The sequence below is a fragment of the Bos grunniens genome, chromosome 5, assembly GCF_055505025.1.
Source record: "Bos grunniens cultivar Pamir isolate PY7600 chromosome 5, Bosgru_T2T1.0, whole genome shotgun sequence".
Taxonomy (NCBI): Eukaryota; Metazoa; Chordata; class Mammalia; order Artiodactyla; family Bovidae; genus Bos; species Bos grunniens.
In genome coordinates this window covers 72,699,185-72,713,483 of record NC_141169.1, presented here as the reverse complement: position 1 = coordinate 72,713,483, position 14,299 = coordinate 72,699,185, and the positions used below count along the sequence as shown (strand labels likewise).

At 40.9% G+C, this 14,299-nt stretch overlaps 1 protein-coding gene across 1 annotated transcript; it reads right to left on the bottom strand.

The window, feature by feature from the left end:
• Window positions 1-263: 263 nt before the first annotated feature.
• LOC147372400 (protein HP-25 homolog 1) lies at window positions 264-5,494 on the bottom strand. The gene is made up of 3 exons (XM_086401197.1): window positions 3,188-5,494; window positions 2,111-2,248; window positions 264-913 (listed from the first exon to the last, which is right to left on the bottom strand). The coding sequence occupies exons 1-3, from the start codon at window positions 3,228-3,230 to the stop codon at window positions 456-458; spliced, it is 639 nt and encodes a 212-aa protein (XP_086257323.1). The 5' UTR covers window positions 3,231-5,494; the 3' UTR covers window positions 264-455.
• Window positions 5,495-14,299: the final 8,805 nt, after the last annotated feature.

The following is a 14,299-nucleotide window of genomic DNA, read 5'->3' as shown; positions in this document are numbered from 1 at the left end:
ATTTCCTTCTCCAGGGGATCTTACTGACCCAGGGATCAAACGATCAAACCCACAGTTCCTGCCTTGGCAGGGGGATTCTTTACCTACCATTGAGCCACCAGGGAGGAGGGGTGGGGGTAAGCAAAACACGAGCTGAATGGGGGTTTTCCTGGTGTGTTTAACAGCAACCTGGCTGGGCAGCCTCCTACCTCACTTTGTTTTTTCACCCACTTTGTGCCACCCAGGATCTTGAAATTTGGGAATCACAAGAAAATATTGATAAATTGATGAACCATGCATCTTTATTGGTCTCAGCAATTGGTAGTACATTCATTTTGTCCAAGTTGGCCATTACTGTTTTAGTGATTTGTTCATCATTTAACAGTTCTAGATGAAACATTTGGGATGTAGGAAGCTTCTTTTCTTAAATTCAGAGTTACTTGAGGGAGAGAATCATGCAGTTACCCCTAGCTGTCTTAATTTCCATTGAGCAAAAACCCATAAAACACAGCGTGAGTAGTTCCTTTTTCAGATTCTTCTCTGTCCAGCTTAGACTCCAGCCAGACCCTGTCCCCTTTCTCCAGCTCCAAGACGGAACTTCCAGAAGCCTGCTCGTGGCTATCCCCAGCTTCTGCTCGCTTGTCCCGGATCTGGGTGCCATTCCGCATTAGACCCACCTTGACAGCACTCTGAAACAACTCAATGTCAAAGCCAAAGTGGTACACACCAGGGACGCTGCAGGTGAACACACCAGTGGCGGGGTCGAAGTGGCCCTGATGGTTGTACAGAACTTCCTGGAAGACAATGGGCTGGGAGGGTCCTGGGAAAGGCCCACTCAGCTTGACGGAAAAGGCAGACTGAGGCAGGGGTGGGCACTTCTCAACCAGTCCAGGAAGCCCAGGTCTCCCTGTTAGTCCTGGCATACCTATGGGTCCTAGATTCCAAAATAAACAGAAAATAGAATGATATCATTTAAGGTTTTGTATTTTGCATAGTAAATGAATTACTTCTCCTTTCTATGCTTCTTGCCCTTCCAACTACTTTCTTCTCACTGGTCAGAGCCTAGCTCAAGCATCACTGCTTCCAGAAGGCTCGCCTCTCTCCTCTAGATTTGGAAAAGTTCTGTCTCCTTGTACCACATCTGGTATTCATTGTTCCCATAGTTATAAAGAATTACCACAAAGAATTATAATCCTCTCCTTAAGTGACGGCCTCATCCAAACTGGGAACAAGAGTCGTACTTAAGTTTCTTCCTAAATGTCATACTCAGCATCATTTATAAAATTAGCACTCAAAATATGTTCAGTACGTGAGTAATTGAATGAATAAGTATATGAATGGGTCTTTAGACATGTTCTGCCATGTCTTTTCTTTACTATAAGGCTGAGTATTGAGGATCATTATTGGAAGTTACCCAGATAAATCTAAGGATCACACTATGGCAGGACTAAATGGAAATTCTGAACAGGGGTATCCAAACATGCCTGTTTATCAGAACAGCTATGGAATGCCATCCAACCAGAGTCCCCCAGTCACTCAGGGCTAGTCTACACTGCAGGCTTCTAGAGGACTCTCTGAGGATGGAGACTAGGAACCTACATGTTTAACAAGTCTGGGGGTGATTCTGATGCTCAACCAGATTTCAAAACCATTGCTTTAGAAGTTGAATACAAGTCTTCAAAGCGGATGGGATCTCCATGGGAGCTTAACCAAATGTACTTCTCAGCAGATGACAAGGGAACAGGATGTCAAAGTATCTGCTGTTTCATATGCCTGTGGTATCACTGGACGAATCTCAGCTTACACCTGCCCCATGTGATGCCAACATAAGTGCTCTACACTTCTAGAGATGGGGCTGTATTCCTATGTCTCAACTTGCACTGCACACCCAGTGTGTCTGAACAGCTGTTTGAGCATACAGATTTCTTGGGAGTTGGAGGCTGTCTTAGTAGATGAATCTTAGGATTCTACAGAATTGAGAAAAAGAGGCCATAGTCATTCGTTATCAAAAAATGACTTATCTCAATGATCAATATTCTCATCAGATCACCTGGAAGATTTCACTGAATCTATGAACACTGAAACCAAAGAGACACTATGGAGGCTAAGAGAGCCATTAAATTTTTTTTACCTGTATAACCAGGTGGCCCTGGAAGACCACTGAGTCCCGGAGGTCCTCGGGCTCCACGAGGTCCACACAGCTCAGAGTCTGCTGAAGACTTGACATTGGCCACAAGTAAGAGGACAAACTGAGCTAAAATCCAGAAACCTGGATCAGAAGAAAAATCAATGAAGTTTCAGATAGGTTGGGAGATGGATCAGACTCTCTTAAAGATATTGTGCTACAAATTTTGTCAACTGGCTGGATGGTTTTGCCATTCCAAGAAACTGATATTATTTCGATCTTTAGTTCCATGAAGTACTACATGCAACAATGCTGTGATTTATCCAGACAATATCAGGAAGCACTTTGAACTGAGATACTTTCACGTTGAACACAATGAAATTTTTAAAAAAATCTTCTAATTTATGCTATATGAAATAATGCTGCTTTTCAATCTTATGCAAACCTCTCATGGACTCAGAGCCTCCTGCCATCTGTTTAGCAGTGATCTTTAAACAATTGGTGAGAGTAATCTCACCAGAAGATATATAAGGAGTAGCTGTTTGTTGGTGAATGAATCGACAAATACCAAAGACTGAATCAGCCAACTACTACTTCCCACTACCCTAAACCTTCTACTTAGTGCAGTAGCCTTCATTCCACATTGAAGTATCAAGCTGATAAGATCAATATGCTTGCATTATACTTGCTCCTATTAATGCACTTGTTATATTGTCCCCTTTATGACACACTGAACCTTCTACCCCTGGTCCATGGCCCGGGGGTTGGAGATCCCTGATTTATGTCATAATGACCTTGATTTAATTTGAATGATTTGATATTGATTTCATAATGAAAGCAAAGGTCTTGCCCTGTCCCCCGTTAGCTTCTATTCCTTATACTCCCTTTGCAATATCCAATTGGCAAATTTGAAAAAGTGTCTTTATTTTTGTCCAGCATTATAGGCAGCTGCCTTCCAGAGATGTTCTAATTTTTAAAAAATAATATAAATCACATGCTGGGAGACTAAAGTGCTTTAGAAAGTGCTATCTACCAGTGCAATGGGTTAATTTAATTACTGTAGATATTAATAAGAAAACTTACCTGCAATGTTCATGGACCCAACTCTTCCCCTTCCCCCAGGCATTGAAGTGCTTTCGTTGACCACCTCCTCACCTGTCCTATAACTTGATCACCTGCTTGTTTTTGAAAGCTTATGGTAGATGACTTAATAGATTGTTCTTTTCTCAGTATTTGATTTTCTGGTCTCCTGAAGCTGAAGTCAAAGTTAATTTTTAACCAGATCAGTCAAACATTTAAATATGCCAGGAAAGCTCACAAATTGACATTCAAAGTGAAATATTTCTGTCCACCCATATCTGGAAGTCATCTCTTCTTGTGATGGCCAAGCCTGGGACTATTAAGCTGACGAACTTTGTTTGTTAGAGATGAACCCATCTCTGACTCTTCCAGGATAACAGAAATATGAGAGATGGACTATTATCCCATTTCCTCTAGTCTAAATCCATAATTTTATAGACTGTGATACTAGCCCAGGGCAGGAAGTGATTTAGTGGATAAAACTGGAGCTAAATATAGAATAATAAACATTTTTCTCCTACTTTAGAGCCCAGGAGATTTTTCTTCTGCTTGTCTCCCTTACTATCTATATTTTCTGAGACATTTTGCTTTTCTATAATAATCAATCTACTGACATCCTTGTGTGTGCCAACCAGGCACTCTGTGCTTGCCAAAGTGAACCTAAGTTAATAAAAATATAATTAATTGAGAATGAGACATTGGAAATAGCTGAGGAAAGAGCCTGACAATCTTCTCTTTAAAAAGCAAAAATAAAACGGGGCAAAATTGCCACACACAAAAATTGCAACTTTGGGAAATGATCAAAGTACAAAAAAAACTAAGAAATATTTATTTAAAAAGTTCAATGAACCTCATTAAGAACAGTGGTAGTCTATGGCTTCTTTATCGGAGGCTGCTTCCATCTAACTCCTAACTCTGGGCCTGAAGTTCTGCTGGAGTGGGGAGGGCTAGGAGGACTGGTAGGAGAGGGGATGACTTTATTTTGAGCAGTAGGTGGAAAAGCCCATGCCCAGGCCATTGTCAAAATAGTGTTATGAGCATCCAAAGATCAGGGAAAGCCAACACCACAGCTAGTCTGACATCTTGATAATAGTTAGAGCAAACAATGAACTAGCCAGAAATTTTAAAGATTGTTGGGGGAATGGAACAGCCAACCAGGACTTTAATAAGATAGATCCACCAAGGCAATATTCTCTTTACACTCTTCGGTAGTTGGAAAAAGTTGGAAATTTAGTTCTGTTTCTTTCTTATCCTGATCTAATCATTGGGGAGCTTAGTCACTGGAGGGTTTTTCACAAGACTCCCCACCTTGGATAGTTCTGGGACATTACTTGTGTCTTCATTGTCTCATAAAGCAATTAAGTGGCGGCTCCTATATGAACATATTGGAAAATAACTTCTGTAGGGAAAAAGCAGCTCCTGTGTCTTAATTTCCCTTTTTACTTCTCTTACCTCTAAACTCAGCCTTGTGTCTTTCTTAACATATGTTGGCTTTGACATGCTACTAAGGCAAATATAGATATACATACAGAATATATCTATACATATGGATAGATGTATATCTCTATATCAGAGACTGGCTACCTGTTCCCCCAAACTGCTTCTCCTTCATCTTGGTTTCATATGGAAATCCTCTTCATCTTGCAGTTAGTAGGGACCATGCAACTGGCTTCCAGTATTGGCACTTGTAATGGGAGTCACTTTGAAGACTTCGCCACAGATTTCTCCCATGTACTCCCATCCATCTTCTTTTCTCCTCTGCCACTTTGAATGTGCAGAACCTGGAAGCACATGCTGAAGAAGATCCCCATCCACAACAAGGAAGGACTCTGGTTCTCTTACTACTAAAAAGAGATTCACTCTTTTTTCAGAAATACCCTTGCAGAGTTTTTGTGAACACTTTGTTCAGCTATTGAGAGTTATAGGTGACTATGCTACAGCAGCTATTGCCACTTTTTCTAATACAATATTTGAATTCATCCTCATGTTTCAAGAAGAGGAATGATCACAATTTGTTAGCCCTCTATTATTGGCAGGGGAAAGTTCCAGTTTTGCCTCAGCCCCTTCAGTAGTACAAATAGGCTTGCCAGAGCCTTGTGTTCATGCTCAGTTGCTCAGTTGTGTCTGACTCTTTGCAACACTATGGACTGTAGCCCGCTAGGCTCCTCTGCCCATGGGATTTTCCCCAGCAGGAATACTGGAGTGCGCTGTCATTTCCTCCTCCAAGGAATCTTCCCGACCCAGAGATTGAACCCTCATCTCCTGCACTGCAGGTGGAATCTTTACCACTGAGCCACCAAGGAAGCCCCCGAGAGAGCCAATGGGGTGAATTACAGAAAATTCTTTACACGGAAGAATGCACAGAGAATAAGATCTTCAGGCACAAACAAACTCTGAAAAAAGATGGGATGTGAATAGGGAAAGTGGGGAGAATGTATTCATCACATCTTCCCAAGACAGATGAATTGGGGTCCAGTGGACTCTAGTTGGGGTGGTGTAAACAAGAATATCCTTGGTCTTAAGGATGGGGTTGATTGAGTTCATTTCCTGATTCTGATAACATCTTTCAAGCCCCAGTTTTAATGAGAGTAGATATGCCTTTTTTAAAAAATGCAACCATTTTTCTCAGAAGAGGGAGAGGAATAAATCCAAGATTTTAAAAAGTGAAACCTGGCTTTATTCCCTTCCAGGTTGCAGACTCATATGAGGCTTAGAGTTTCAGGGATGAATTAAGGAAACCTGAGAAACAGTGACTTCTGCTTGCTTTTATTCCTCACTTTCAGATGCTTCTAGCCACACCTTATCCCCCTTTTCCAATAACATAATTATAGCATCAAAAATATTATCATACTCTTCTTTGGCCATCAGATGTTTTTTCCAAAACCTGAGTTTGGTTCATCATTAGTTAAACCTTCACTTTGGAATATTAAAGCTCTACGTCAAAGTTGAAATAGTAATTTTCAGGACTCTTGCAGGCTCAGTTCAGTTCAGTCACTCAGTTGTGTCTGACTCCTTGCAACCTGGTGTGGACTGTAGCACGCCAGGCTTCCCTGTTCATCACCAACTCCTGGAGCATACACAAACTCATATCTATCAAGTCAGGGATGCCATCCAACCATCTCATTCTCTGTTGTCCCCTTTTCCTCCTTCTTTCAATCTTTCCCAGCATCTGGGTCTTTTCCAAGAAGTCAGTTTTTTGCATTAGGTAGCCAAAGTATTGGAGCTTCAGCTTCAGCATCAGTCCTTCCAATGAATATTCAGGACTCATTTCCTTTAGGATGGACTGGTTGGATCTCCTTGCAGTCCAACGGACTCTCAGGAATCTTCTCCAACACTACAATTCAAAAGCATCAATTCTTCAGCACTCAGCTTTCTTTATGGTCCAACTCTCATATCCAAACATGACTACTGGAAAACCCATAGTTTTGACTAGATGGACCTTTGTTGGCAAAGTAACGTCTCTGCTTTTTAATATGCTGTCTAGGTTGGCCATAGCTTTTCTTCCAAGGAGCTTTTAATTTCATGGCTACAGTCACTACCTACAGTGATTTTGGAGCCCCCCAAAATAAAGTCTGTCACTGTTGTCATTGTTTCCCCATCTCTTTGCCATGAAGTGATGGACTAGATACCATGATCTTAGCTTTTTGAATGTTGAGTTTTAAGCCAGATTTTTCACTTTCCTCTTTCACTTTCATCAAGAAGCTCTTTGGTTCTTCACTTTCTGCCATAAGAGTGGTGTCATCTGCATATCTGAGGTTATTGGTATTTCTCCCAGAAATCTTGATTTCAGCTTCTGCTTGATCCAGCCCAGCATTTCACAAGATGTACTCTGCATATAAGTTAAAGAAGCAGGGTGACAAGTAAGTCCTTTAAGTCCTTCTGGAAAGACGACAATTGTGGAGGGTGGAGGAAGGCTTGCTTCACTGTGAAGACTGACCTTTCTCCACAAGGGCATTTTACATTTTGACTTGCCAGTCTTGGGATTCCTGGCTCACCTCTCAATCCAATAGGTTCTAGGAGGAACACAGACCAGTCTATGAGAAACTAATTCCTTAGAGGAGCCTGAATCCTTCCAGAATGCACTTGTGGTGTTGTGATTTCACAGACTGATTTTGAGATGCACTGCTCTCTGGGTTGTTCTGTCTAGATTCCAATATATCAGAGTTTCAACTTCTGTTCTAGCTCCCCTTGTGCTATCAGAGTCCTGAATATAGTGTTCCACTGAAAGCAATCCTCCTCCTCCTCCTAAGTCACTTCAGTTGTGTCCGACTCTGTGCGACCCCATAGACGGCAGCCCACCAGGCTCCCCCGTCCCTGTGATTCTCCAGGCAAGAACACTGGAGTGGGTTGCCATTTCCTTCTCCAATGCATGAAAGTGGAAAGTGAAAGTGAAGTCGCTCAGTCGTGTCTGACTCTTAGCGACCCCATGGACTGCAGCCTACCAGGCTCCTCTGTCCATGGAATTTTCCAGGGAAGAGTACTGGAGTGGGGTGCCATTGCCTTCTCCGACTGAAAGCAATATTAGCTCTATTTCTTCCTGGCATTCCCGGATTCAGATGCTTATCCTTTCCTGGAACAGAGTCTCAAGGACTGCTATTCTGTACTTGGCCAGTACCAAGCACTTCAGAACTGTTTCAGTTTTGTATTTCGAGACTCTTGTTCAGAGCTTGGAAACTCCAGCTTGTTACCCACTAGCTGTCTCATCCTTGCTCCCCTGAGATTTTCTTTCACTTTCCATCTGAGCAAACTATGCATCAATCAGAATGTCGACGTCACATTAGCCTTCCTGTGGGGATCAACATGCTACCTTGGTTAAGAGTTTGAGTTTTGGCTTATAAAGGAAACAGTGCAGGTCATATCTCATCCCTGGTCAAGCTTCTTAACATTTATAAGGGTCCATTTTTTCGTCATCCACAAAAGCAAGTCATACTATGAAATCTCATTGGTCTGTTCTAAAATAATGTTATCATTAAATATTATGTGAGTTATCTTACATAAATTAATAGTACAAAGTGGAGAAAATTAGAAGTAGACAAAAGACAAAAAATAAAACCATACTAATGGTCAATTAAAGTGCAGATGTGTGCACCTACCCAGTTTCAAAATTTTAGTTGGAAATATGAAGCTGAGTTTCCTGAAGGCAAAACAAAACAGAAAAAAGTCCCCTTATATAATTCATATTGTTCATAATGAGAAATATGCATTTTATTTGGGAATTTGCAATATGGATAGGAAAAAATTATTCCCAAAGATTTCATATAGGAGCATTGTATGAAATAAGTCAACTGATTATTTAATAACACCTTCCAGTGGTGGTTATATTTTCTAATCAGCGGAAGTACTATTTACAATATCTCTGAGGACAGTGTAGGCAACCTGTATTGAATGACTGTGTGTGTGAGAGAAAACTTTGTGTTTGAGCGGCAAGCAGGTATATGTCTGTGTATATTTATTTGGGGGCAGGGGGTGTAGGGTACAGTTTAGACTCTGAACATACAAGGTATTCCCCACTCATCTCCAGTCATGTGAGATTCGGCCATAACTAAATAACAGCACAATCACTGAAGAGTAAACAGAACAATATTATAGAACAAAAGTTCCATCCTGTAAAACAGTCTCAAAGAAGTCAAAATACTTCCCTTTCCTGGACTTCAATTTTTTCCTCACTCCAATGAGGAATGTAATGTTGAAACTTTCTCAACCTCACAGAGAGGTCTAGAAAATTACAAAAATAAAATAAGGGCTATGTAAGCCTGAACACTTGGGATTTTTCTCATGACCATCTTAAAATTATTTAAAGATGCTCCAAGGCTTTCATATGAGAAACCATCAATAATTTCTGGTCATAAAGATGCTCAAATATGTACAGTCTTTTCATTAGAAGGCAGAGGGTAGGGGCCAGGGGCCAGGAGTTACTACATGGGACTGTTTGATATACCATGCATCATGGCAGGCATATTTATTACATCATTCTCTTTTGCTTCTAAGCAATTCTGTGACTTATGTCAGCATTCATAGCACCACTATAGCTGAGGCTGAGAAACAGTTTAGTTATTTTCTTCAAGGTTGCACAATTGGGAAGTGTCAGAGCTAGCATGTGTGAAAATGTGTCTGACTTTGACAAACAAATTCTCAGATTATTTTGATAAATAATTGTCTTGATTTACACTCATAATTACTTGACTTAACATTTTGTAAGTCATCAATGGAATCAGAAATTACAGCCAGTTTTCATTACCAAGGATATGACTGGTGGCTTAGTTGTCTTTTAAAGCAAGTGTTAAGATTATTAAGAAGACACAGACCTTAGACTTGTAATAACAGTTAGGACCACTCTGCTACAATAGTTGATTTATCAGCACAGACAGAGCTTTCAGTCATTAGGACAACTAGGGACAATTTCCTCTAGAATTTGTATTTATTGTTGACCTATTTTGTTAGATTTAAATCCATGTTCAGGCTTTGCTTTGTTAATGGGAATAAAAGGATGTCAATAAGGAAAATTTCTACCACCTAGATATATTGACAAGACGAGCAATGGTCAGGATAATCTTACGTAGGATGTCAGCCTTGTGCCTTCACTGTGCTAATACTTCATTATATTATCCCCAAACCCTATGCTACCCTCTTAGATAGGCGTAATTACCCCTTCATGTATAGGTGGAAAAACCGAGAAGAAATGAAACTAGACAATTTCTCCAAGGAAGAAACCTCAATGCTTAAATGAGTGGACTTCAGATGCCAAACCATCACGACTAAGACCAAGTAGCAGGTGTGGCTGCCAGAGGCTTCAGGCCAGCTGAAGCATAAGGTGGAAGAAGTGACACTGGATTACAATAGGAAAGATCAGCAGGTCCCTTCTGCCTTCTCCATGTCCCATCTAGAGGGCATTTGGGATAATGCCCTTGGAACCTTCCTAACCTTCTCTGACCCTAGTCCCAGCATTGATGTGGACGCCTGTAGTGACAGATACTTCTTGGGATTGTGAGGGTTTGCATCCCTTTGATGGGGCGGGAATACGATCCTTCGAGCAGCAGCACTGGTTTCAAGTCTGTGAGAACTTTTTCTGTTACTCTTCTGCTCTAGGTTTCTGGATTTGGGCTCTGTCCATCATATCAGCCCTAGCTGATCTCAAGACTGAAGGAGATTCTGAACCTGTGAACCTTTGGGACCCTGAGGCCCCCAGGCCCTCCAGGTCCTTTGGGAATACCTGGTGAAGATGGCGAGGGGTAGTTTTGTTTTGCTTTTACTGGTCTTTCCTTTCTCTAGTTGTAATGTTCACAGACCCAGTTAAATTCCCAAATGTGCTTGATAAGATTACTGAAGCAAGGCATTTCTTCTTTTCAGTGCCTACGAATTATTTTCTTAATTCTGATTATGCATCAGAATGTCAAAATTTCATCCTACAGTTACTGAATCAGGAACTTGGGAATAGATGCAAATTACCTATATGTTTAGAAAGCTTTCAGGAAATTTGATGTACCAATAGAGACCCAAGGCTGTAACTCTACTTGCTATTCATGGTGTGTAGAAAGGACAAAAACGTGCATTAGGTTCATTTAGTGTGTCTATAAAGAAATGTGGGAGAACTCTTATGAGTAAAAGTATCAGTAGCACAAATTCATTCTCATCCCCTCACCATCTTGTTGAGGAGTGAACTGCATTTGAGGCAGTTGGTTTGTACTTCGAAAAGATCTCCAAAAAAGGGATTCCATCTGCATATTGTTATTTATAGTAAGCTAAACCATTCAAAATTGCTGTTTTGTGGGGCAAAATCAGGGAAGTACTGACACTGCAAACATTTCAATCTAATATACATAAATTGGCAATGGGACAGGTGACACATAGTCAACTACATAACAAGAAGTGCTCCCTAAATGGAATATTGATGTTTGGCCGGAAGCTCACTAAGAATTCACCCACCAGTACTGCAGCTCTTGGCTAGAGACCTGGTGTTTTCCCACTAGTTTAGTTCTTTCTCTAGAATTGGGGAAATGTAGTAAGTAAATTGAGATACATTTTGATTCACGTGGTAAGAAAGACCACTCAGTTAACACATGCACGTGAACACATGCACACACCCACACACATGCAACACAATGTGAAAAATAACTCACTTGTAAAACATTTAGAGACAAGTCTTTTTTTGCTAGATTAGAGAAAATGGCTGAACCTGGTGAATTTAGAGAGCACACCATACAAGACTTGCATGAATATTCAGATTGTTCGTTAATTTTTAAGTGTGGTCATGTATATGAGAGAATAAGTTAACTTTATATTCTAAAAAAAGACATCGATAGTGCCCATATGTTTGGTTATCAGTAAGGATAATTAGTTTGAAAAAACAGATTGTACTACTGTTTGATAGTACAATTGTTTGAAAAATTGATAATAAAAATTGATAGATAATTATTTGAAAAAAGCTAGTACTTTTGCAAATATCATTGTTATTTCCATGCAGTGTGGCAGCACATATTTCACACTGAAGCAGTGGCGATTCTCACGAAGTCAGGGGCAAGGTGGTATCATGGAAAGATACCAATAGGCTGGGGATTAAGAGATCTCCATTCAGCTCTGAACATCTGCTCTGTCACTTGGATACCTGAGAACAGTGAGTTCCATCAGATTGACCAATGTACATCATTAACCTCAGCTCCACCCAGGGACTCAGATTTAGAAGAGAGTGCAGACAGGGTATCAGAGAGCCTTTTGAGCTCCATGGGCAACTGTAATGCTTACGTGGGTTTCAGTATCACTGACCTGTGTCTTTTAGCTATATAGTACAATAAGATTTCTGGATTTTTCTGCATTGATTCCTACAGAAAGTGGTCCTTAGATAGAAGGTTTATAATAAAGAAAACATATTATTCTGCCTATGTGATAAGAAAAACAATTCATGCACTTATACATTCAGAAAATATACTTTGACTTCTGGACACTTCAGGTATAGTCAAGGACACAAGTACTTAGGAGGGGGTTATAATTCAGTGTGGTAAAAACTATGACAAAAGTAAGCACTGGATGCCATTCCCATAGACTAGAGAGAGATCCCTGAAGAGAACCTGTAAGATCATAACTAAAAAAGGATGGGAGGGAGGGAGACAGAAATATGCTGATCATAAAATGCATGAGTTCAGACTTATTTCCTCATTTGTCTATGTATCTTGAGGATAGGTCCTCAAGGTCATCCAGGAAAAATGGGACAAAGAAGGCCACCTGGAGCTTCTGAGAAGTGCCCATCGACACCAAAATCTGCCTTTTTCATGAAGCTGAGTGAACCCTTCCCAAAGCCCTTCCAGCCCATTATTTTCAAGGAAGCCCTGTAAACCAACAAGACCATTTTAATCTGACCACTGGTGTTCAGCTGCACCACCCCTTATGTGTTGCACAACTGTGCATGTGACAGTTTATGTATGTGTGCCAATGCAGTTTCATACTGTACCACTGCAATTGTGACTAGTGTCCCTTTCACACTTAAAATTGCTTTATAAGAAAAGTCTATAATCTACACAACCTGCATGCTCAGTTTCTCAGTCGTGTCTGACTCTTTGCCACCCCATGGACCATAGCCTGCCAGGCTCCTCTGTCCATGGAATTTTCCTGGCAAGAATACTGGAATGGGTTGCCATTGCCTACTCCAACACAATCTGTTCAGTTCCGTTCAGTTCAGTCGCTCAGTCGTGTCTAACTCTTTGCGACTCCATGAATCGCAGCACGCCAGGCCTCCCTGTCCATCACCAACTCCCGGAGTTCACTCGAACTCCATATTTATGTATAAATATATATATTTTTTGGAACCATAAAAAGGCAAGAAATATTTAAAGAGGAAAAGAATCACTTTGCCATAACGTTTGAGCCCTTTATGAATATAGCAGGTAAGATAGTGGAGATCATATATTCTATTTTAATATTTTCCAGATTTTTTTCCTAAGCAGCAACACCACTCAATGATAGTGAACTGCCACAGGAACTTTAAAGTTGCAGAATCCTTCATGAACATTTTCCTGTGCAATCTTCAGAGCAAGGTTTTTGAAGAGGCATTTTTTGGTTATATTAGGATGACAAACTGTTATGTGTCCAGTGATTCCCTGGTGACTGAATGGTAAAGAATCTGCCTGGCAATGTAGGAGATGTGGGTTCAATCCCTGGTTCAGGAATATGCCCTGGAGAAGGAAATGGTGGCCCACCAGTATTCTCACCTGGGAAATCTTATGGACAGAGGAGCCAAGTGGGCTACAGTCCACGGGGTCACAAAGAGTCAGACATGACTTAGCAACTAAACAACGACAACAACCAATGATTAGGTTGTTGAGGGCATTAGTCAGCCTATCTACGTCTCCTAAAGACTTTAATCAATAGAAAAGAGAAAAGAGGGGGAAATCAGGAACATAGATCTTCCCTCACGTCATAGTCCAGTGGGTGGTTCTGAGCTGCAGTACTTTCAAGGCTCCTTTGTGCTCATGTGTAATCTAACATCTGCAGTATCCACTGTAAATCTTTGATGGGCGTGGGAACGTATGACTACTTGCTCTTTTTGCCTTACTTCCAATTTTATATGCAACTGGTGCCCTAAGAGTGCACCCTCCAGTAAATTATCTGCACATAAAGGTTCTTCCTCAGCCTGGGTTTTCTGAGGATCTGGGCTAGATGTTTCCATTAACAAGAGCATTTATATGCAATTCACAGGCAAAGAGGTCTTCCATCTTCCTCAAGGAAACCAACTTGAGAAGGAAGCTCTTCTGGTGAGTGATTCCTCAAATGCCCTGTTTTGTCTCACTCGTTTGTTTTTCAAGGTTTTGGTGAGATGTATTATTAACCAATTTCCATTATTATTTGCTAGTCTAGTCTCTTCTAGGCTTCCCTGATGGCTCAGTCAGAAAAGAATCCATCTGCAATGCAGGAGACATGGGTTCACTCCCTTGGTAGTAAAGATCCCCTGAAGAAGGGCATGGCAACCCACTCCAGTACTCTTGGCTGGAGAATCCCATAGATGGAGAAGTCTGGCGGGCTACAGTCCATGGGATTACAGAGTCAGACAAGACTGACCAGAAGTCAGACATCTAGTCTCTCCCAAAATGATACATGCAAGTTAGAAGGCTTTGCTTCTGTATCAGG